This window comes from Macaca thibetana, chromosome 13, assembly GCF_024542745.1.
Source record: "Macaca thibetana thibetana isolate TM-01 chromosome 13, ASM2454274v1, whole genome shotgun sequence".
Lineage (NCBI taxonomy): Eukaryota > Metazoa > Chordata > Mammalia > Primates > Cercopithecidae > Macaca > Macaca thibetana.
In genome coordinates this window covers 58,335,518-58,357,270 of record NC_065590.1, presented here as the reverse complement: position 1 = coordinate 58,357,270, position 21,753 = coordinate 58,335,518, and the positions used below count along the sequence as shown (strand labels likewise).

Sequence of the window (21,753 nt, the reverse complement as noted above, 5' to 3'; positions counted from 1 at the left end):
GAATCAAGCAGCACATCGTCATTTTGCAAAGAAGGAAATAGACTCAGTGAGGGAAAGTAACTTGTCTAACAAGTTTGAAAGCTACTGACTTAGATGGAAATATTTGTATAAGTTCTTTGTGAATGATGATGTAAAACCCACATGAGAAAGGGCTGTGGTGTGACGTACTGTTAAGCTCCTTATATCTGCCAAGACCCTAACTTCCCTTTGCAGGGTTGCTGGAAGCTGGCCAGGGACAGGCTGTGGGGTGTGACTTGAGAAATGGTTCAGAAATGTGCTTCACTTATTCCTGCTCCAGGTAGCTGTTGTCTTCAAGGCCTCTCTAGTCTTTGTTAAATAAAATGAACATGGAACTTCACTTTACGGGGGGTGTGAGTGTGTGTGTAACATCAATAGCATGTATGTACTCTGTGTGTATGTATGTATGGTCTCCTCCCATCAACCCACAACACAGCTGAGACAAACCAACATATAAATAAAGGTGTGACTCATTTTGAAGTATAATATGTAAACTCCGAAATTCAGAAAATATAACTAGAGGTTACAAAATAGTTCTTAAGTCTCCTCATTAGATTCAGTTCAAAGAGGGCAGGGGAGCATATTTAATTCATTTCTTAAAGCCCTGGGACCTCACAGAATGCCTGGTACCTAGCTCAGTCAATAGCCTGGGTAAAGCAGCGGCTTTGCCCTTCCCTGGGAGGGGGAGGCTTCCATGGCTTCCCAGGCTCTCATATGCTTTCTTCTGAGCTTCTTCAGAGTTTACGGCTACACATACTAGCTCTCCCATATTGGATTACTGGATGCCACTTTCAATAGTTTTCATTCCCTTCTATATTGTAGAATCTGAGGCACGTTTCTGAACCATTTCTCAAGTCACACCCCACAGCCTGTCCCTGGCCAGCTTCCAGCAACCCTGCAAAGAGAAGCTAGGGTCTTGGCAGATTTAAGCAGCTTAACTTTACATCACACCACAGGCCTTTCTCAAAGAACTTATATTTCCATCTAAGTCAGTAGCCTTCAAACTTGTTTGGTTATGATTTATGGTAATAAATTCATCTTACATACTCCCATTTGGTCATCCCATTCATTTAATGCATATTTACTGTAATACTCTCAGGTGCCAGGCACTGTTCTAGATACAGGAGGATATGTTTCTCTGGAGGAGGTAAACAAGAAAACGTAAAATATAATCATGGGTCAGATGATGATAAAGCAATGGAGGCAGAGCCAATCAGCTTCACATATTAGCTCTCCCATATTGGATTACTGGATGCCACTTTCAGTAGCTTTCTTCCCCTTCTATATTGTGGAATCTGAGAACATAGGGACAGGGTTGATGCTTGTTGTCTTGCATAATTATACACAACCTTGTTGCCTCCTTAGAAGCTCAGTTTCACCGGAATTCTTTTTTATTTTACACTTAGGATATTATTCTTTGGCAGTCTCCTGCCATTTTAGGGGCTGCATTCCTTTATAGCAGTCTCTTTTAGATAAAGGAATCACACCCTTTTTTCTGAACTTCCTTAAGTTTGATGTCTTAGACGCTTGCCCAGTATTTGTCAAAACTTTCTCCTCCATCCACTGAATTAGAATCACCGGGAGTTGCTTGTCAAAAATGCAGACTCAGACCTACTAAATCAGAAACTAATAGTGGCATCCAAAAAATATGCACTTTTATAACAAGCCCTCCCAGTGAGCCATCATATGCCAGTTTGAGAACCCTTGCCCTAGGGTATATCATAGGATGATACTGTTCTTATCACTTCCATGGGGCAAATCAGATGGTCGTTGGCTTAGAATTGTATCCAGAGTCTAGTTCCTGAATTGCTTTCTCTACCTTCTAAGTGGTGGCACTACATGTGTAGTAGATGAAGAAAAAATAGCCCTTGCTTTGTTTTCACCAAAGCTGCTAATAGTTGTCTAGATGCCCATGAGCCCATTACTCGTCACAGCCGCATGCTGCCCTGATCCTTGTTTTGATACATGTTAGGATTTTATGCTTTTCTGTTAGACTCACAATGTCATTGCTGTAAGTGTACCCTTGTGGTTTAGTCTGCAGGCACTGAACCCAACTGCTTGAATCCCAGCTCTGCTGCTTACAATCTGAATTACTTTGGGCAAGTTACTTACCGTCTCTGTACCTTGATTTCCTAATCTGAAAATATAATAATAGTATCAACCTCATAAAGCTATCGTAAGGACTAAAAATGTAAATATGTGTTTAACATTTCTAAGTAGGTTCTGGAATACAATAAATGCTTAATGTGTTGGTCCTATTATTATTATTATATTTTGTAGTAGCCTCCAGTCTTCTGACCAGAACAGAGGGAAAGGATCTCCCTTTCCATGCTCTGGACAGGATTTCTGTCAAATACAGGCATCTTGTTTAATTGAACTATCATCCTTCTCCACTGAGGTAGGGGGTCTTTCTCTTCCTGGGCAGAGCAAGTCAGGTCGGTGGCCTGGACTTCCCCAAATGTACTCACATGCTGAAGGCTCTCAGATACCTTTGGTCTCTACTAGCATCATGGACTTTTTTGGCTTTAGACATTTTCCATGTCTTTTTTTTTTTTTTTTTCTGAATAGCCTCAGTCCTGCTTGTCTCAACTTTCTAAACAATGTGGCCCACTGTTCCAGTTGCTCTTGTCTCTTTTCTTACCAGTCACACACAATAGAATGTGCTGCCTTGTTTTGATTAAAAGAGAAGCTTCCTTACTCTGGAGAAATTACAAATGTGAGTGGGAGACCTCATGCTGTCAGGCTTGCACAATGCTTTTAATGCCCTTAAAAAAACATCTGGAGAGTCACTTCAGATAACTTTTTTATAAAACATCATGGTGTCAGAATTAAATGAGGAAGGCTTCCTTTGCTTTACTTTGACGATTTTGTTACAGGCACAAAAATGAAGATTTTCACCTCCCCCAACTTCTCCTCTATTACAATAGCTGTACCTAACTTTAAAGCATTGTCTAGGTTCTCTACTCAAATGTCAGTAATTGTGAATCAGACAGAATGGCACCTTTTTGTTCAAAATAAGATTTGGGCTTTAGATATTAATCACAGATGATACTCTAATTCTGAATGCTGCTTTATGATGAACCCCAAGTATTCCTGGGACTCTAAAAGCATTTCTGGGGTTCTAATATTAACAGTAATAGAAATTATTCTATAGTTTCGTTTTGGATCACCTGGTTTCTGGATGATTTTGAAGAAGAAAACTTAATTTATGTTTACAGATACTCAGGGTCTCAAAAAAGTGGCCCCATTGCTAAAAGGCAAAGCATGCTGTTTTAGAAGATATCTTTTAGAAAATATGGTGGTATATTTGTAAGTACATTTTTTTTCAAATGACTATACAAACAGCATTCTAAAGAAAGGAAATCCTAAATTCACCACTTTCTTCCCTGTGTGGAACTTTGCTGAAGTCCTTTTATAGCTGAATAATTCCTCATGTATGAAGACACTTCTCTAGTGGATGTGCTGGCAGTGGTTAGATGGGTACCTGTGACCTGGTTACTATGTGCTGCTGTAACCCTAGTTATGCATCAGGGTCCCCCCACTTCTGGGGCCTCACAGTCTCTATAGCAAGGGATCCCTGTCCCTGGATTGCTGTGCCTCCTGCCTCTCAGCAGCACTGAGTTTTCATGTTTCCTTCTATCTCAGCCATGTTCATGTCAACTTATATGTCTTTACTATATGTAATAATAAAAAGGGTGACAGGCATCAGAAAGAATGATAGCAATAAAGGATTCTAATATGTTGAATAAATTTTTTGAAAAATTCACATTCTATAGTGATACTCAAAAAGAGACAGACTAAGAGAGAACAGGGAAAAGGGGGGAAAAAGTAAGCATCTTCTTTACAGAAAGGTGTTGGCTAATACATGTAGAAGAATGATAGCATGTAAAAAACTACCATTTTGTTTAACTCCCCTTGTAACAACCGTGTAATCAATGGAGGCTGAAACCATTGGATGAAAAGTTGTTGGCCAACTGAATAGTCACACAAACTCACAGTGTACCACCATAGTTTACTTGTTAATGACAGAGGAAAATGTGCTCTTACAATAGAGATCTGGCAGTCGCTGCCTTAAGCGAGCAGCCAAGTAGTGTGACAGTGTGACATCCTGGTTTGATGTAGTGCGAGAGGCACAGCACCCCCTTTGCAGTGTTCCTGTAGAAATATTTGACCCGAATCTAGTCATGGCAATATAGTCAGCTGAATCCAGACAACTGTCTTGGGCTCCTCAAAGTATCCTATGTCATACAGAACAGAGGAAGGAAGCTGGACAGTTTGAGATATGGGGGAAGATGTGGGAGGTGAGGTTGGGCGTACAAAGGGAAGTAACAGCAAAAATGCAATGCATAAACTTTGATTGGATTCTTAGTTCTAAGAAAATCTATAAAAGACATTTTCATTTGAATATGGACTGTAGGTTAGATAATATTATTCATGTTTATTTTCTTAGGTGTGATGGCGTTGTAGTTATGTAGAATGTCCATGTTTTAGAGAGATACATGCTCAAGTATTTAGGGATGAAATGCCATGATGTGTATAAACTTCTTTTGGATGGCTTGGCAAAAGGGCAGTGTGTGGTATATACTCACATACACAGAGATGGAGTGGGTGCGGCAAGCTGCTAATAGTTGATGAATCTACATAAGGTGTATGGGGTGTTCATCATACTGTTCTTTCCATCTGTCAATGAAAAGACAAATGGAAAGTGCCTCAATTTGTCAGTTAAAAATTTCAAAAAAAAAAAAAAAAAAACATTTAAAAGGAGATGATGAGATGTGATGTTTTTAAGATGGTCTAAAACAACTGGCCTGCTCCAGGTTGCCAAGTATGAGCTTTTAACTGTGATTAATTGTAATTGTGATGATTGTGTAGTTGACGCAAAGTGATTTGATTCACGGGAGGCAGTAATCCCTTTGAATAGACAGAGACAGAGGTATGTCAAAGTGGGATGACCTGACTAAGGCTGCTTGGGTGGTTAGACACAGAGCCAGGACTGAAGCCCAACCTCCCTGTTTCAACACAGTAGAGAGACCCGGCAATCTCTCTACTGTGGCTTGTCATGGGTACAGCCTGGAATTGTCATGCCTTTCCAGACATCACTTCTCTGTAGGGTCTTAGAAAATTAATTGCCGTGACCTTTCCATTTCTTTGTGGAGTTGAGATGTGAATCAAGATTGTCTCTTTTTTTTGAGACTGGTATGACCAATCACCGAGAATATTTTAAAGGTAGTGCAGCTAAATTCTGCTTATTTGGGAAGGAGGGACATTTCAAGGTGGCCTCTTGAGGAGATTTAATAAACAACCAAAGTGGCTATAAAGGGACATAAGAGCATAATGCATAGTTTTAGCATTAGCCCCACTGAGTTTCTCCAGCATCAAGTGAAGTGTTTTGTTTTCATTAAATGAGCTCACAGTTGGTAAAGATTTGGGTCGGGGGAGGGCAAGACAGGTTCTACAAAAGGCAAAATCTCAAATACCACTAATAATGAAAAAAGAAGGCTTGCTTTCATTATTTTCTAATTAGAGAGTTGAACTTTATAACTGAGAAAATAAGGCTTTCCTCTTTAAGTGCAATACCCTTTTTCCAGCAGGGTGCTCCACATGATCCTTTGCTTACAGAGGGGCCCATTCAGCGAGAACAAGTGCCAGGCAGAAGACTCATCACTCCCCTTCCAGATGAAGGGCCAAGAATGAGAAGGGGGATGGAACCACAATGTCCCACAGGCTCTCTGGGAGAGACAGAGCCTTAATCTTTATTAACTTCAGAGTGGGGGAAATTACACCCTACTGGCATGAACTCTTTTTCTTAAAATCATGAGCAACATAAGTTAATGTCCCTGTCATAAAGAAAACCATGAAGCTCTCTGTCTCTGTGCACATACTGAAGTATGATGTGTGAGAAGGAATATTTGGTTACTCCTTGAGTCTGGTGGGGTGTCCCAGTCTTGTGAGCTCATAGTTACCTATGGGTTATTCCAACATTGATTTTCTTCTTCACCCTCCTCCATGTCTTCTGCCCTTTCATTCCTACTTCACTCCACTCCCATCATTGTACATTTACCTGGGAGGAGTACCTGTTGGTCTCTGATTATTTTTAGATTTAGATCAAAATAGAAGGGAGTTGTGGATATTTGTGATCTTTGAATAAAGTCTACTCTATTGAGTAGATTATTTTGTTACTTTTTCCAGAGTTACCTCCAAGCCTGCCTCCTTGTTCTGGCACTTAAGGGTCTCTGCAATTCAATGTCCTCTCCATCTCAGCCAGTTATCTAAACTCACTTTCCGTTCCTTAAATAGCATGTTTACTCCCAAGTAGTAGCTTCACCCTGTTCTCCTCCTGCCATGCTTTTACTCCTACTATCTCTTCACTTGGATTCCTTACTCTGCCTTTCTCTGTATGTGGTACCACATAAATGTTAAGAACATGATTCTGGAGCCAGACTGCCTGGGACCACATCTTGGCCTGAGATAGAGATACTTAACCTCTTGGTGCCTTGGTCTCCTCATCTAAAAGTAGGGTTGATAGTTCCTACCTCATAAGGTTGCTATGAGACTTAAAGAGTACTTAAAAACAGTACAGGTATTTAATAAGGGCTACATAAATATTAGATGCTATTATCACACTTACCCATATAAATGTTACTGATTCCATAGGTCTGATTCAAGTCTAATAGCTCCACTATAAAGCCTCTTCTGACTTCCCCAGCCCAAGAGGACTTCTCTAAGATCTTATTTCTAGGTACCACACACTCTGATAGTGAATATCTACTATCTTGTATTATCCTTTTATTATTTTATGTCTTTCCCCTCATTGAGATTATGAACTTCTTGAGGACATAAATCTAATCCTATGTATTTTGTATTCTTGATATAGACACGGGGAGACCCCCAATCCTAAGGCATGTGATATCACCTCATTTGGAGTTTATTTGGTGAATACCTTGTTTTTGGTGGGGGACATGATGAATGAGTAGTTCCAGATCCAGTGGTGAGTTGAAAACACTTTATAAGCAGCAGGCAGAGCTGTGGTGTATGAGGGAAGTGGCAGGAGTGGAGAGACTGTTGAGAAATATTTCTAGGATCAATAGAGTCTCCTTCCCAGTGTTCAAGAGTTGCAAATAAAGAGTATGGGCTATTTTTGAAATTATTTGTGGTTGCTGCTCTGTATTCTTTTGATTGCAGTAATCTGAGATGAAGCTACATAGTCACAGCTTTGTAACATGACAACTATACATGTAAAATTACACCTACACAAAGTAAAAGTACTATACAAAGGCAGTGTACCAAGGATACCAATTTTTAGAATCCAGTGATATAAAAGAGAGTCCTCTGAGATGGTCTCTTCTTTTGCTTCACATCTATCTCTTCATTTCAGAGTCATTCCAATCCATGTTCTCTCTTTTTTCTTTAAGGGTGAGCTCCTTTATTGCCTCATCACAATTTTGCCATGGGCTGTAACCAAAGCAGAAAGAGTGAGAGGGATATGGATTTTAGGAGCAGAATTAAATAAGGGTCGTTGGGCTTTAGGTATAAAGAAATGAGGCCAGGTGTGGTGGCTCACGCCTGTATTCCCAGCACCTTGGGATGCCAAGGTGGGCAGATCATGAGGTTAAGAGATCGAGACCATCCTGACCAACATGGTGAAACTCTATCTCTACTGAAAACACAAAAATTAGCCAGGTGTGGTGGCATATGCCTGTAGTCCCAGCTACTCGGGAAGCTGAGGCAGGAGGATCACTTGAACCCAGGAGGTGGAGGTTGCAGTGAGCTGAGATTGCACCACTGCACTCCAGCCCGGTGACAGAATGAGATTCGGTCTCAAAAATAAAATAAAATAAAGTAAAATAAAATAAAATAAAATATGGTGCCCAGGATGCTGCTTCTGAATGGTAGGGCAGTGGAAAGCTCCCATGTGAAGATGTATGGCAGGGATTCCAGAGGGAAGGAAGTCTGGCAAGTGTCCTGTGAAGAACATGGGTTGAGTTACCTTAGTGTAGTGCTCCTCAAACTTTAATGTACATGTGAATCACTTGGGATCTTGTAAAAAGCATATTCTGAGTTAGTAGGTCTGTGGTGAGCCATTTCTAACTAGAGGATACAGTTTAGATCTATGTTTCCACAAAATCTTATTGCAAATTATAATCCCCAATGTTGGAGGTGGGGCCTGGTGGGAGGTGACTGGATCATGGGGGTGGTTTCTCATGAATGGTTTAGCACCATCCCCCTAGTGCTGTTCTTGTGATAGAGTGCTCATGAGATCTGGTTGTTTAAAAGTGTGTGACACCTCCCTGCTCTCTCTCTTCCTACTGCTCCTGGCCATGTGAGGTGCTGGCTCACCCGTCACCTTCCATCAGGATTGTAAGTTTCCTGAGACCTCCCCAGAAGCTGAGCAGATGCCAGAATCATGCTTCCTGCAAAGTCTGCAGAATTGTGAGCCAATCAAAAGCTCTTTTCTTTATAAATTATCCAGTCTCAGGTAGTTCTTTATAGCAATGTGAGAACAGACTAATATACCAGTTCTCAGAAGATGCTGAAGATGATGGTTCATACTTTGAATAGTGAGGCCTTAGGAAACACCATGAAAGGATAGCCTGGTAACCTGAAGAGTAACTGTCAAATAAAAACACATTATTTTTAAGTATTAAGGGATAGAGAGAATGGGTATAGATAGTGTTGCTTCAGAAGCAAAGTGGGAGGGACCCAAGAGGAAGGCGAAAATGAGAGACAGAGCAAGGTCCATTGATAAACTACTTTTCCTACTTGGAGAATATCCTTCCAAACTCTTCCCTGTTGAAATCTTGAAATTTCTGTGCTATTTTTTAGCCAGGAAAGCCACACCTCTCTAGACTGTGTCTTCCCAGCCTTAGAGCATTCTTCATTAATGCAGTGAACAATTTCATAAGTTTGAGACTCAGTCACTAAAAATCCTTGGGGCCTAGGTTAACTTTAAACTGAATTGGTTGGTTGCTTGTCATGTGAACATATGACCCAGCTGTGATCTTACACAACTCCCTTCACCCTTAGCATTTTAGGTCAAGAAGAATGTCACCAGTGAGTGAGGAATGTGGTAAAACATGAGAAAAAGCTCACCCCAACCTAGTAGTGAGAATAGCAGGAGGCTGTACGGCAGAACATGAATCTGGGAGTTTACTCACAGTGTTACAGATTCATTATTCATCCCTTGAAAAGCATTTCCTGGTATGGTGGTTATGTGTAAGTTATCACAAATTTCCCTTGAGAAAAGAAATAAGAAATATTTACTTTCCAAATTTTAGCAGCAAATAGGAAACTGTTATGCATAGCAATCAGCCTGGTACTTACAGAATGAAATTTAATTCAGAGGACAAGATCTTCGTAACATCTGGAAACTTTCTGATGCCCGTGTTACAGATGCTCCTGTGATTAGGGACAGGGTAGTGGTGTGGGCAGAGAGTGGGTAAAAGTGATTGTTAGTAAGACATAAAGATAAAAAGGGAGTACAAAAGCATTTTGCAAATACGACTTTCACATTAAATTTAAAAATACTGAGTTTGGTGTTATCAGGACTACTTTTAGCTGAGAAGGATTGTTGGAATTCAGAAGTCCCTGATGCTACAGGAGAAGATGCTCTAATGACTCCTATTTAGAGATTTGGGAACTGGGGCCAAATTTAAAGGTCTTTTTCATTTATATTTCTAGCCTGTCTTTTCTTATTAAATCAATCACATTTTCCTACTGTATTGTGTTCCATTTTCTTTTAGTAATTAGTTTATTACATGCTCTTGATAGTTCTAGAAAGCATCCTTAAATTTTGGAGCAGATTTTAATTCAAATACTTCAAGAAGATTAATCTTTTATGATAAATCCATATTGCTCATTATTAAAAATCTTCCCTTATTTAGCTACCTTGCAATTCAGGAAGTTCTTCTTTGCATCTCATTGAAATCACTAAAATTTATTTTGGTGTTTGGAGCTATTCAAGACTCTTCTTTTCCTCCCACCTTTTATTTAACCTCCAAAGAGGAGAGAGGCTTAAGTGATAGGTAAAATTGAAGAATATTTTATTACGAGAATGGGGCTCCTTCAGAGTCTGGGCATCTGGATTTCCACCGAGTTGTAGATTCACCGGTCTTGGACTCTGGACAACTAATGTGAACTGCTTGTCACCCTGGTGACAATGAAACAAAGCCAGGTTTCTCTTCTGGCTCTCTCTGGTTGTCCTCCTTATCCAAAAGCCCAGGTCACACTGGATCTCTGCTGTGTCTATAGCTGGGGATAGCAGTGTGGGATTAGACTACAATGTGTACTTGAGTTGGGTGAATATCACAGTTTTGGGTGAAAATACTATTTAATAAATACAATTATTCTTAAATAATAAGGGCCGCAGTGGTCAAATTTGGTTCTGGGATTTCCTTATGTTCTTTCAAAGTAGTTGATGCTACTGTATGCTTATATGCCCTATAGACACCCTGTAGGTTTGGAAAAGCAGAACGCCTGAGTTTGGAATTGTTCAACGTTAGAGTTAACAAAGGAGCTATGCCAGTTCCAGTAGCAGCTCTTGTAGAAGGCCCCAGAGCAAGACTGATGACATGAAATACCAGAGAGATGTCCCTTCTCTTGGTTTTCCTTTTTTTGGGCAGTGATGGGAGGTGGACTTTACATTCTCTGAGGAGTTTATGAAATTTAAAGAAGAAAGAGAGGATGTCTGTTTTAGGGAGGCTTACATTTTTCTTTATGTATAGGGATGACTTGATATGTGAGAAAATCCATAGTGATAAATTCATAGATTTCAGAAATTTTGGTATTGCTGGCAAGGCAATGATTGTGGAAGGCTACAGTGGTACTCAATTTCTAATGCTAACTGACAGAGTTAATGGGAAGTGGAAAATAATGATTTACTTTGTATGGCATAGTGTCTACTTTAAGGCAATACTTAAAAAGTTTTCATTTAATGAACAAATGAAAAAACATGAGATGCAGGAGATCAGTAATTCTCAAACAGTGATGAGAGTCAAATCAGAATTGCCACTCTCACTTTCACCTATTCTCTATTCACCTCAGAGATTCTGATTTACTCTCTTTAAAGTGTTATGACCTCCATCTCCCATACCCACTGTCAACCTTGAAAATCACTGCAAAGGGGTGATGTTCTTCCCAGGTGTTTAGGACAGATAAAATATTGGGAACCACTTATATGTATACAAAAGCACCCAGCACGGTGGCTGACAAGAAATGCCAATTAAATTTAAATCAGAAGGCTGAAGAGGAACATGCAAATAGTGCCATGTATATGGTTAAACAAAATCTTTCCAACCTTTTCCTTGTTTTGATTTTCATCAGATGCCCATCTTCCCCTCCCCAGTTGCTTAAAAAGGAAAATTTCTCACAAGTATTGTAATCGGGGAAGATTTATAAATGCTCCGGGCTCAATGTATCTCAGATTTTTGGTGTTCTGGATCAGTCTGTAAAGAGAGAGGGGAAAAAAAGCAGCTGTTTAATAGATACGTATTGTTTGGAATGGGTAAGATTGTGGTCACCAGAAGTTGCTGGCTGAAAATGGCATCAGCAAAAGCCGGTGACCTTCATATGCTTGGGAGGACCCCTAGCGACTCTAGGGATGGAAATGGCTTGGTGAGAGCCAGTCACTATTTCCAGGAAGCACTGCTCTCAAGCTTCTAAAGAGGCCGGTATGAGGATCAGAGCAGGGAGTCTGTCTCTGCACCCTCCCCCGCTCCCCCACCACAGACAGCACCGACACCCAGGGCTCCTGGCCAAGTAGATTCTGCCCCACTGTGGACCCCGCACACTGAGGGTGATGAGAGATTCCTCTCTCAGGAGAGATGAGCAAATTACCTACTCTCCCTTGTAAGCAAACTGGTCCTCTTCATATTGGCTGGCAATCACATGAGCAGTTATACTGAGGGGCACCAGTCTGTGGAATGGTACAGGGCAAAGGCCAGAGGCTTGAATTTGGGGGATTTTATATTCATCCTGAAGATAATTTGCTGTGTGTTGATGCCCAGCCTCCTAACTTCCCTGAGCTAGTGTCTCTTCTATAAAATTGGTGTAATAGTATTATATAGTCTTCCTGCCTCACAGGTTAGTAGGTTTTAAGTAATAGAATAGGTAGAGGTAACAAGAGGCAGGGCTTTGCAAAGTATAAAGGTACAGCCATACACCACTGTGGTGTTATTGCCCTCCCCGCCCAACTCCCCCATTCCCCTAATTACTGTTACCCTATAAAAAGTAGTCACCATTGCTAAGTCCTGTCTACTTTGTATTCAATAAAAGGCCAGTAAATGCCTTTGGCTTCTTTAATGCAGGTGACAGCCACCTGAGGGAATAATAATTACCTTGTTCTATAGAGAAAATGTAGTGTACTGATTAGGAGCATGGGGTCTGGAGTCAACTTGGTTTTTCATTCTGATTTTACTGATCATATGACCTTAGATATATCACTTAAAGTTCTCTGTGCCTTGGTTTCCTCATAGTGTTGTTTTTGAGGAATACATATATGTGTCTGGTTCACAGTAAGGCCTCAACCAGTGTTAACGATAGTTATAATAGTTGCTGAAATTAGGAAGTTGAATGATTTGTCTTTAGTCACACAGCTGAGAATTAGCAGAACTTGGACGTGACCCAATTTTTCTGACTGTCAGTTTAGTGTTTGTTCCACCACACTACAGTTACCCATCACTTGTGCCTATTTCCATCTTCTCAGCCCTTTTGATTCTCCAGATGTGAGTGATATTTTGTTGTATTTATTTCTGTAACAACTGAGTCAAGCAATCATAGGCCATATACGGCCTTATGTGGGTGGGATGGAAGGGACTTTTATCTCTAAGATCTTTTGGGCTGGGTGTGGTGGCATGCATCTGTAGTCCCTGCTACTTGGGAAGGAGGTGGGAGGATCACTTGAGCCCAGGAATTTGAGGCCAATCTGGGCAACAGAGTGAGACCCCTGTAACTAAAATAAATAAATAAATAAACAAAATAAATTTAATAAAAGAATTTTGGGGCCTGACCTTAGCCCAGTCATTCATTCAACAAACATTTATTGGGCACTTACATGTGGCAAGCATTGTTCTACATGCTAGGAATACAGCTGTGAATGAAGCAAAAAGAGCCTTCATGGAGCTAGCATGCTAGTTTTAGGGCCTTCTTTGGGAATCCATAAACTTTCCCTGAGAGTGCTTTATATTTCTTTCTGTTGATGAATGCGGCTTTGCATCATGGGAAGCTTTATTTATCATTAGCTGCCCTGGTGGTTCTCAATATAAGCTGTGTTTTAGCATTACCTGGGAAGTCTGTTAAAACTGCAGCTTTCCAGGTCTGAGATAGGACTGTCATTCTGCAATTGTAATGAGCCCCACATGTGATTCTGCTTCTCAGCTAAGTCCAGACTATGTCTTTTGCACTTACTCATTATTTTGGATTTCTCCGTAACTGGTGAGTAGTCTTACTTCCCTGGCTACACTGTCATCTCGTGGTTGACATTTATATTTTATCTCTGTATTCCAATAGCATTTGGCCCTGTATTGGACACACGGTAGTTGCTCATGTACTTACCTATTAATTATTCTCTTTAGGTAATTACTCATTGGATCATTTATAGGGGGACCTTGTGGTATAATGGAAAATGCAGGAGCTTTGAAGAAAGACAGTCTGGGATTGAATCCCAGTATTGCCATGGTCTAAAGCAAGCTTGTTGAACTCACAGCCTGCGTACCACATGTGGCCCAGGATGACTTTGAATGTGACCCAGAAGTTTGTAAACTTTCTTAAAACATTATGAGTTTTTAAAAAACTCATCAGCTATTGTTAGTGTAAGTGTATTTTATGTGTGGCCCAAAACAATTATTCTTCCACTGTGGCCCAGGGAAGCCAAAAGATTAGATACCCCTGGTCTAAAGTGTCACATTGGTCAAGTTTCTGTGCCTTTCCAAGCCTCCATTCCTTCCACTGGACAAAAGGGATAATTACCCTGACTCTGCATGGTAGCTGTCAGGATTAAATGACACAACATAGAACAAATGCCAAGCACAAGAGCTCAAAAAATGTTTGATGCTAATACTTTTCCCCTTCCCTTACTTTTGAAACTCCAAAGTAGGTGAAGTTTGAGTGCTCCTCTGGAAGCTTAGGTTTGGACCACACAAAGCAGCAGTAGGGGGCCTGGTTTAGAAGTCACATGAATTGATTTCTAATTCCAGCTCTGGCGCTAACTTGCTGCGTGATGTCAGGCAAGTAAGCTAACCTCTTTAGGCCACAGATTTATCACTTGAAAACTGAATTAAACCAGCCTTTTCCCATCCTTTTTGTGATATTTTAGGCAAATGATACTTTGGCAAGTGTTCTGTTTCTAAGAGTTAATTCCAAAACATCACAATAACAACAACAAAACCCAACAAACTCAACACACACATGCCTATTAGAGAGCTTTTACACTGTAGGTATTCAAGAAACATTTACTGAATGAGTGAATGTGCCAAAAACCAATTTATGATCTCTAAGCTCTTTTCCACATTTTCCCACTATCCCAAGTACTCCATACCCTCCATAGGCAAGAGCTACTTGGCAGGACTTCACAATGTCAATTTTAATTTCTATCTTTGTGTTGTGATGTTTCAGAATTTATACAGCTCCCAAGGAAAAGCAGTTGTCACCATAGCAACCTACAGGCCACTGCCGTGAGAAAAATTATTGCCTGCCCAGACCTAGTAATTGCTGTAGTCTTTTCCTCTTGGATTCCTAGCAGTGGATGCTTGAATACAAATACCAAGTGGGCTCCAGCCAGTGAGGGTAATAGTGTACAGCAGTAAACTGTCTATTAGCTGATGCTTACATTTCAGACAAATTGAGGAGGTTGTCAAAGGCATTAGCTTCTATCCTTTCCAGGGAATCAATCTGAGAGATTTCACTAGGGAAGAGAGAGGGGGAAAAAAGAGAAAGAAACATGAAAGAAATGACCGTGTCTGCATGATAATGAGATGTGTGTGTGTGACCCAACAACTGGGGACTCCACTGTGTCCCCCTGAAAAGAACAAGGATGTGCAAGTTGTCCCCAAATCATACAGTGCTAATACTGTATGATTTAGAAGCACTGATGGGCACCTACAACCCAGGTGCAGTTGAAATGCAAGTTTTAGTAACCCCTGTTTATGTGACAGGTTTTTCTCTTATTTATCTCTGGCTCAGAGTCACAGGTTGTTAGAACTGCATAGGCCCGTTGAGAAAATCTAGTCAGATTCCCTTGTTTTACAGCTCTGGAAATTAAGGCCCTGAGAGGAGAGTCAAATAGTATTTATATTAAGGTTCAAGACTAGGATATGGATCTCTGGGTCCCAATTCTGTCACTCTAGTGAGGCTTTAATATGGGTTGAATTGTTTCATAACTCTTAACCCTTGGTTTCCCAAAATCTCGTGCTGAGGCTATTGCAAGGTGGTCAACTCCTGCACGTGGTATCCGTCCTGAATTATAATTATCTACTTCCTTGACTGTTTTTCTCACTTGTGAGCAAATTGAGGACAAGGAGTATATTCTATTCACTTCTGAATCCCTGGGGGCTTTATGTTGCTTGGCACAGAGTTAAGAGTACAAATGAATGAATGAATAAGTGAATGGAGTAATGAATAATTGAATTTTTTGAAAACAACACAAAAATAAAGGAACCAGTTTTGTCATATATGATTCGCAAGCATGCAGGTAATGTCAGTGTTACCCTAAAATCCCAACATAAGCTACCATTTCCTGCCAGCTGAAAAAAAAAGTCTCAAATTCACAAACTGTACATTTGCTTATTTCTAAGGTTAAGGCTCTCTGAAGACTTCAGACTGATGAGAGCATTAGCCCACAGAAAAGCAGAGCCTAAGGTAGCTAATGTCTTTTCTGAACAACACAAGAATGGATTGTTCTTGGGCTGATTCATCTTATTCCCACCTATTGGTTTGCTTATTTAACTGTAGCTGCTTTTCTCAGTAGGAGGTCTTAATGCATTAAAGGTTATCAAAACTCAACATTCCAACTTGAGAGCAGAAGAGCGTGGGTTAGGCTCAAGTAAACTGACAAGTCTGTAACCGGCAGTGAATTTCCTATAATATGCAGTAATTTTTGAGGCATTATTTTAAATGCTGTAGCATCTTCTTTAGAGAGGCAAATCTGCTTCCAAAGTCCAGTGGATTGTTAAGATTAGAGATGCACTGTGGGAACTCAGTGGCCATGAAGTCCTTTGACTCAGGCTAATATTAAGAAAGATGCTGGAATACTGGGCCCTTGAGAACATTCTCTCTCCAAGTATGGGAACTTTGGTCCTGGAAGCTGAAACCCAGGGACAAATGATCGAAGTTATGTCTGACAAACATGAGATCATATTGCATTATCCGAGTACTTTACACTTTTGATAAATACCTTTCATCAATATAGTTATAAATACTGTGTTTTTGTTATATACTTATATTTTAGATATAAAGATTATCTTCTGATGCACAATAAACTTCCAACACAATTTTTTCCTATGTGGGTGTTATCTAAAAATGTGACACAAGGGAATAGCTGCTGCAGCAGCAGGAGAATTTTTATGATTGGAATCTCTCTTTTTTTCTCCTTAAAAGATATATCATCACTTACAAAATGCATTCAGTTCTTTGAAGCAAGGTTAATTATCTGGATTTTAATGACTCTTAAATATCATACCTTTTCTTCAAAGGTCTCTGGTTATTATTTGTATTACAAAGATAAAAATATGCGAGTATCCTAAACACAATTTCTTTCCTAGAAAAATTATCCCCTTTCAAATGTGTTTTCTCTTAGAAAAAATTCATTATTCCAATTACGAATGTCTTTTGATATGCAGTAACTTACTTACATTTTTACGACCTCATTAAGTCCTCTGAAAGCTTGAGATGGGATCACTTTGACAGGGAGGTAGGCAAGTGATCTAGAAAAGAAAAAAGGAAATCCAAGAGTTTAAGTTTTATGATAGGTTGCCTTTTAAGTTCATGAATAAAGTGTGTATGTATATGTGTATGAGAGACAGAGACTTCCGAGTTACCGAGAACTGGATTCAGGCTGAGGATTCTGACTTAAATCAATGAAGAGATGTGCCATGACTATTCTTGGTTTTTATCAAAGAGTGTATAATTTTGTGGTTAAGATCATGAATGTTGAGATCAGACACACCTGGGCTCATATCTTCGCTGTCCCACTACCTGGCTATGTGATTCTAAGCATGTTATTTAAGCCCTCCAGCTCAGTTTCTTTGTCTGTAAAATTGCACTAATAATTCCTGCTTCACAGGGTCATTGTGATGATTAATCTGGATAATCCATGTAAAGAACAGGGCTTGGTACCAAATACATAGTTAAACAGTTGTAGAGTGATCCTATAGACTTGGTTGGGAAAATGGACAACAACTATGTTGAGCAGAGTGGAGAAATGAATGATGAAAATACAATTGGAAATTATGCAGGCAGGAGAACAGGAGATTCATTAAGAACATGCTCCCATCTTGATCTCTACTATCTTTCCCAGGTAGCCTATTTCAATGTTATCCCAAACAGACAACTTTGATCCTATGGTTAACCCACATGGGCATCTCATGTCATTTGGGGGGGAATATCTATGAGATCATTTCCTTCAGGCATTCACTTATACCCACAGGAACAATCTAAATATTATTGAAATTGAAATAAAAGCTATGCTGTACTTAAGATTTGAGAAAAGAGTGACACTCAGAAATGCAAAACCAGTATAGGATGATGTGTGAATGCTAAAGGAACTGGAGGTTAAGATAACTCAGGAGAAAACAACTGCAAGGCAGGGATGAACATGCAGCCAACACTTATTGAGCATCTACAATGGTTCAATGTTTTGGCCCAAGGACTGGCAGAGAGGAAGGGAGTGGGCAAGGATATTTCAGGTGGGAAGCGAGTATGTGAGTATCAGGAATATGAGAACAAAGGTGAGAGATGCTGTCTTGTTTTTAACATGTCTATGCAGCAGAGACTGCTTTAAGCTGCTAAGAAAGAACACCTCCATGATGGGCAGATGAAAGTCAGATTTCTTACAGTCCCAGAAGGGACTTGCTACAGTTCTAAGCTGCGGTGTGAGTTATACACACCCATTTGTGACCTTATTTTACTCACTCCAACAATGGTGTGAGGTGATTATTTCCTTTACATAGCAGAAGAAATTGGGTCACAAAGAGATTAAGTAACCTGAACAAGGTTACAACCAGGCAGAATGACTCCAGACATCCTTTCCCTGTGCAATACTGGCCAAAGCATGTCATTCTTTTTTTTTTTTTTTTTTTTGAGACGGAGTCTTTGCTCTGTCACCCAGGCTGGAGTGCAGTGGCGCGATCTAGGCTCACTGCAAGCTCCGCCTCCTGGGTTCACGCCATTCTCCTGCCTCAGCCTCCCGAGTAGCTGGGACTACAGGCGCCCGCTACCACGCCCGCTAATTTTTTTGTATTTTTAGTAGAGACGGGGTTTCACCGTGTTAACCAGGATGGTCTTGATCTCCTGACCTTGTGATCCGCCCGTCTCGGCCTCCCAAAGTGCTGGGATTACAGGCTTGAGCCACCGCGCCCGGCTCATTCTTAATCCAGTATCTTGGTGAGCAAGGTGGAGGGACAGGCATTGCAACCTTGCTTCTCCTGAGAGGAAGCATGTCACATTCTATTTCTTCCGCAAAGCAGTTTACCAGCCATACCTCCCTAGGTGCTAATGGAGAGGAATTTCAGAAATTTCATTTCAGAAAAATGTTTTCACTCAATAATCTCTTAGAAATGATATAACCTAGAGAAAGTAATACAACTTTGGTCTCTGATTCTATTCCCAAAGACATTCTCACCAAGGACATTGTTTAACACCTAAACTTATTTAACAGAGGATCCTAGAAGAACAGGGACAGTGTGGGGAGAAATCTTCTTTTGATGGCATATTTGCTTCCTATATTTCTTCTGGAATCATGTTCGCTTGGCTTCCTGATTAAAAACACAGTTTTATTGCTCTCTGCCCTGCCAAACCAATAACTTTCCAGAAGAGAAAGCTGTATTCCACTGTACCCCTTGCAGCATCAATAAAACTGACAGCCAAATTCTGATTCCAGCATCTTTATTGCTGGGGATAATGCAGTGTGGAACATATTTTGGAGAGTGTTTACATAAAAGCTTCAACAGAACCCTTCAGAGCTGTTTATTCACGCACATGGAGCCCAGAAGCTGGAGTCTCTCAGCAGGCAGCCTCCTCCTCCAAATGGGGGCATGGTGTGACTCCCAGAGGAGCAGTTTGGTTCAGATTTGACCAGGGAGGTTGCCTGAGCTTTTGATTGATGTAGGGAGGAGGGATGAGGAGCAAAGGTCAGACAGAAGTGCAAGAAGCTGTAGATCATGCAATGGCAGTCTCCAGTGGCTACAGAAGCAGCCCTGGTGCAAGCTGAAATTTTGCAGAGTTGATGTTGATGCTGCAGAGCAGGAAGGGCAGCAGTGGGGAGAGTGAAACTAGAGCCTCCTCTAAAAAGAGACACCGAGTGAACAGCAGGTGACTTTGTTGATGTGGTTGGGTCAAGAAAGAGTCCTGGGGGCCAGGGAATGGGGAGAGAGGTGGGGTTAGGCAGGTGCACTGTGCTTTTCACAACAGATGTGTTCCCATGAGGCAACACAGACAATGGGGGTCCTGTGAATCTAAAACCATTTTCCCTACTGACTTATATTTTTTATTTCAGAAATGTCACATCTTCATTTCTGATTCGTTGTTGATTGGTAGCAGTTCCTAAACATTCAAGTGTCTGTCTCCAGAATTTATTAATAAAGTTTATGATTTGTTAATAACTGTTTGAATGTACTCCCTTTGAAGGTGCCCCACTCTCTAATGGATGCATCTATGATTCTTTCCATGATGCCAGAAACTTTTAGCAATGTGAACAATGATCTTAATAACCCTGCAATTCCACTCCTATATACATACATTGAGAAAAATTCTCAAACTGATACTTAAAGGAATCTTTTACAAACGTTTTCTTCACAGCATTGTGGCATCAGGGGATTGGAGGCAACCTGGGTGTCCATTACTAGGTGAGGGAGTAGATAAAATTTGGACAGTGCACACCTAACTGAATAGGAGAGCATGTAGAAGTGAGAGTCTAAAGGCACACAGAGTAGCATGGGTGGATCTTCAAATCATGGGACTGAGAGAAACAAGAAATTACTGAGATATAATATACTGTTTGCAGAATTAAAATATATGTACACCAAACACTAGACATTAACCTCCTCCTGCACATGAACATATGCTAGGATTGTTATCTAAGGCAAGTTGAGAGGAACAGAAGTGGGAGAAGGAGATAAAATAAATAACTAAAAACAGAGAGGGACTTTGAATGGACTAGTGATAATGTTACTTAAATGAAGAAATATGACCAACTTAACCCTCTGTACTAGAGAGACAAATGGAAAATAGAAAGTTTTATTTTGACGTATTGACTGCCTGCTTGCTTACCTTTCTTCCTGCTCCTTCCTTTCTCCCTTCTTCTCTCCTTTCTTTCCTTTCCTTCATTTTTTTTTGAAGTTAGGCGTACTTGTATTCCGGTAGTTTTGTGAACTATTGTGGAAAGGTCTAGTCAGTATCATTTGATACAGAGCAGAAGCCAAGGAGAACTGAGGGCAAAAATGCCTAAGGCAAGGACAGTTCAGCGGCTCTGCTCTCCAGGGTCAAAAGAGGAATGAAAGCTATGCATAAAGCAAAGAAAATAAAGGAAGGACAGAGCCCTTTCCGTCTCAGCAAAAGAGGGTGACACACCACAACTATGCACCTCAGATGGGTGGTAAAGAATTAGGGTTTCTGGGCAAATATGAGGTTAAACTTGCAGGGTGGAGAGTTCTCTCTTGAAAGGTGAGATGGCTGTGGAAAAATATGGCCGTGGAACTATGCAGCTACTTAAATTTATTATATTTTCACAGTCTTTTTTGCAGTTTAGAACTTTTGTTTTTAAATAAATTGATGATGCAACGCAGGTGGCACCTTGCCCGAGTGCCTTTGCCACAGATGTTGAAACAAATGCTTCAATTGGATTACAAAGGCTGCATTCGCTTCATCAGCTTGGAGCCTCCATCTACTCATTAATCCCATCTGCAGGTCTCCAACCCTTCTAGTTGTGGGTTAAAGTTGAAATCGAAGCAATCTGTACTCCTTAGGGCTGGAATTAAGTCATTCACCCTAGTGCTGGGATCTTGTGATTGGTGATGACTCTGGCAAGGATTGTGCATGGTCTAAACTGGACCCAATAATATTAATATTCGGAGGGCAGGAGTGCACCTGCAGTGCCTCCCCACATGCTATGCTGGTGTTTGTTTTTGTCTTGATTTCTTATCCTGCAGCTTGCTTGGTCTCCCCAGAATCCATCTAGGAGTAGGGCTTCTCTTAGTTCCTGCCTTCTCTTCTCAATCACCAGATCCTGATCCCTGTGTCTCTACCCCTTAGGAGACACCGCTGCCCTAAACCAGTTCCTGGTTGCTCTCTGGTTAGGATCAAGCTAGTATCTCTTACTGCTTCATTCTAACTTTCAAACTGGGTCCCTTGGCACAGATGGTGACCCTGTGTTGTGACTACCCAGTAGAGTTGGGTTACTTTCTGTAGTGGATACTGTGGTGGGCTACCCAAATCACTCTTTAGTACGGAGGCACCAATTTCACCAACTGCTAGGAAAGAGTGGGTGGCTGAAACTCTCAGCTGAGTTGCTGTCCTAGAATTATGCTCACA

At 40.7% G+C, this 21,753-nt stretch overlaps 1 protein-coding gene and 1 pseudogene across 2 annotated transcripts in view; both read right to left on the bottom strand.

Annotated features, from left to right (window-relative positions):
• Nucleotides 1–21,753, bottom strand: part of LOC126934259 (uncharacterized) — a 1,193,286-nt pseudogene that overhangs the window by 326,097 nt on the left and 845,436 nt on the right. The gene's annotated exons all lie outside the window — the stretch shown is intronic.
• Nucleotides 1–21,753, bottom strand: part of LHCGR (luteinizing hormone/choriogonadotropin receptor) — a 63,149-nt gene that overhangs the window by 28,060 nt on the left and 13,336 nt on the right. The window contains exons 2-6 of the mRNA XM_050754952.1: nucleotides 16,860–16,931; nucleotides 14,840–14,914; nucleotides 11,385–11,459; nucleotides 9,340–9,414; nucleotides 9,174–9,251 (exon numbers count right to left, since the gene is read on the bottom strand). Coding sequence (XP_050610909.1) covers nucleotides 9,174–9,251; nucleotides 9,340–9,414; nucleotides 11,385–11,459; nucleotides 14,840–14,914; nucleotides 16,860–16,931 — 375 coding nt within the window. The remainder of the gene's footprint in view (nucleotides 1–9,173; nucleotides 9,252–9,339; nucleotides 9,415–11,384; nucleotides 11,460–14,839; nucleotides 14,915–16,859; nucleotides 16,932–21,753) is intronic.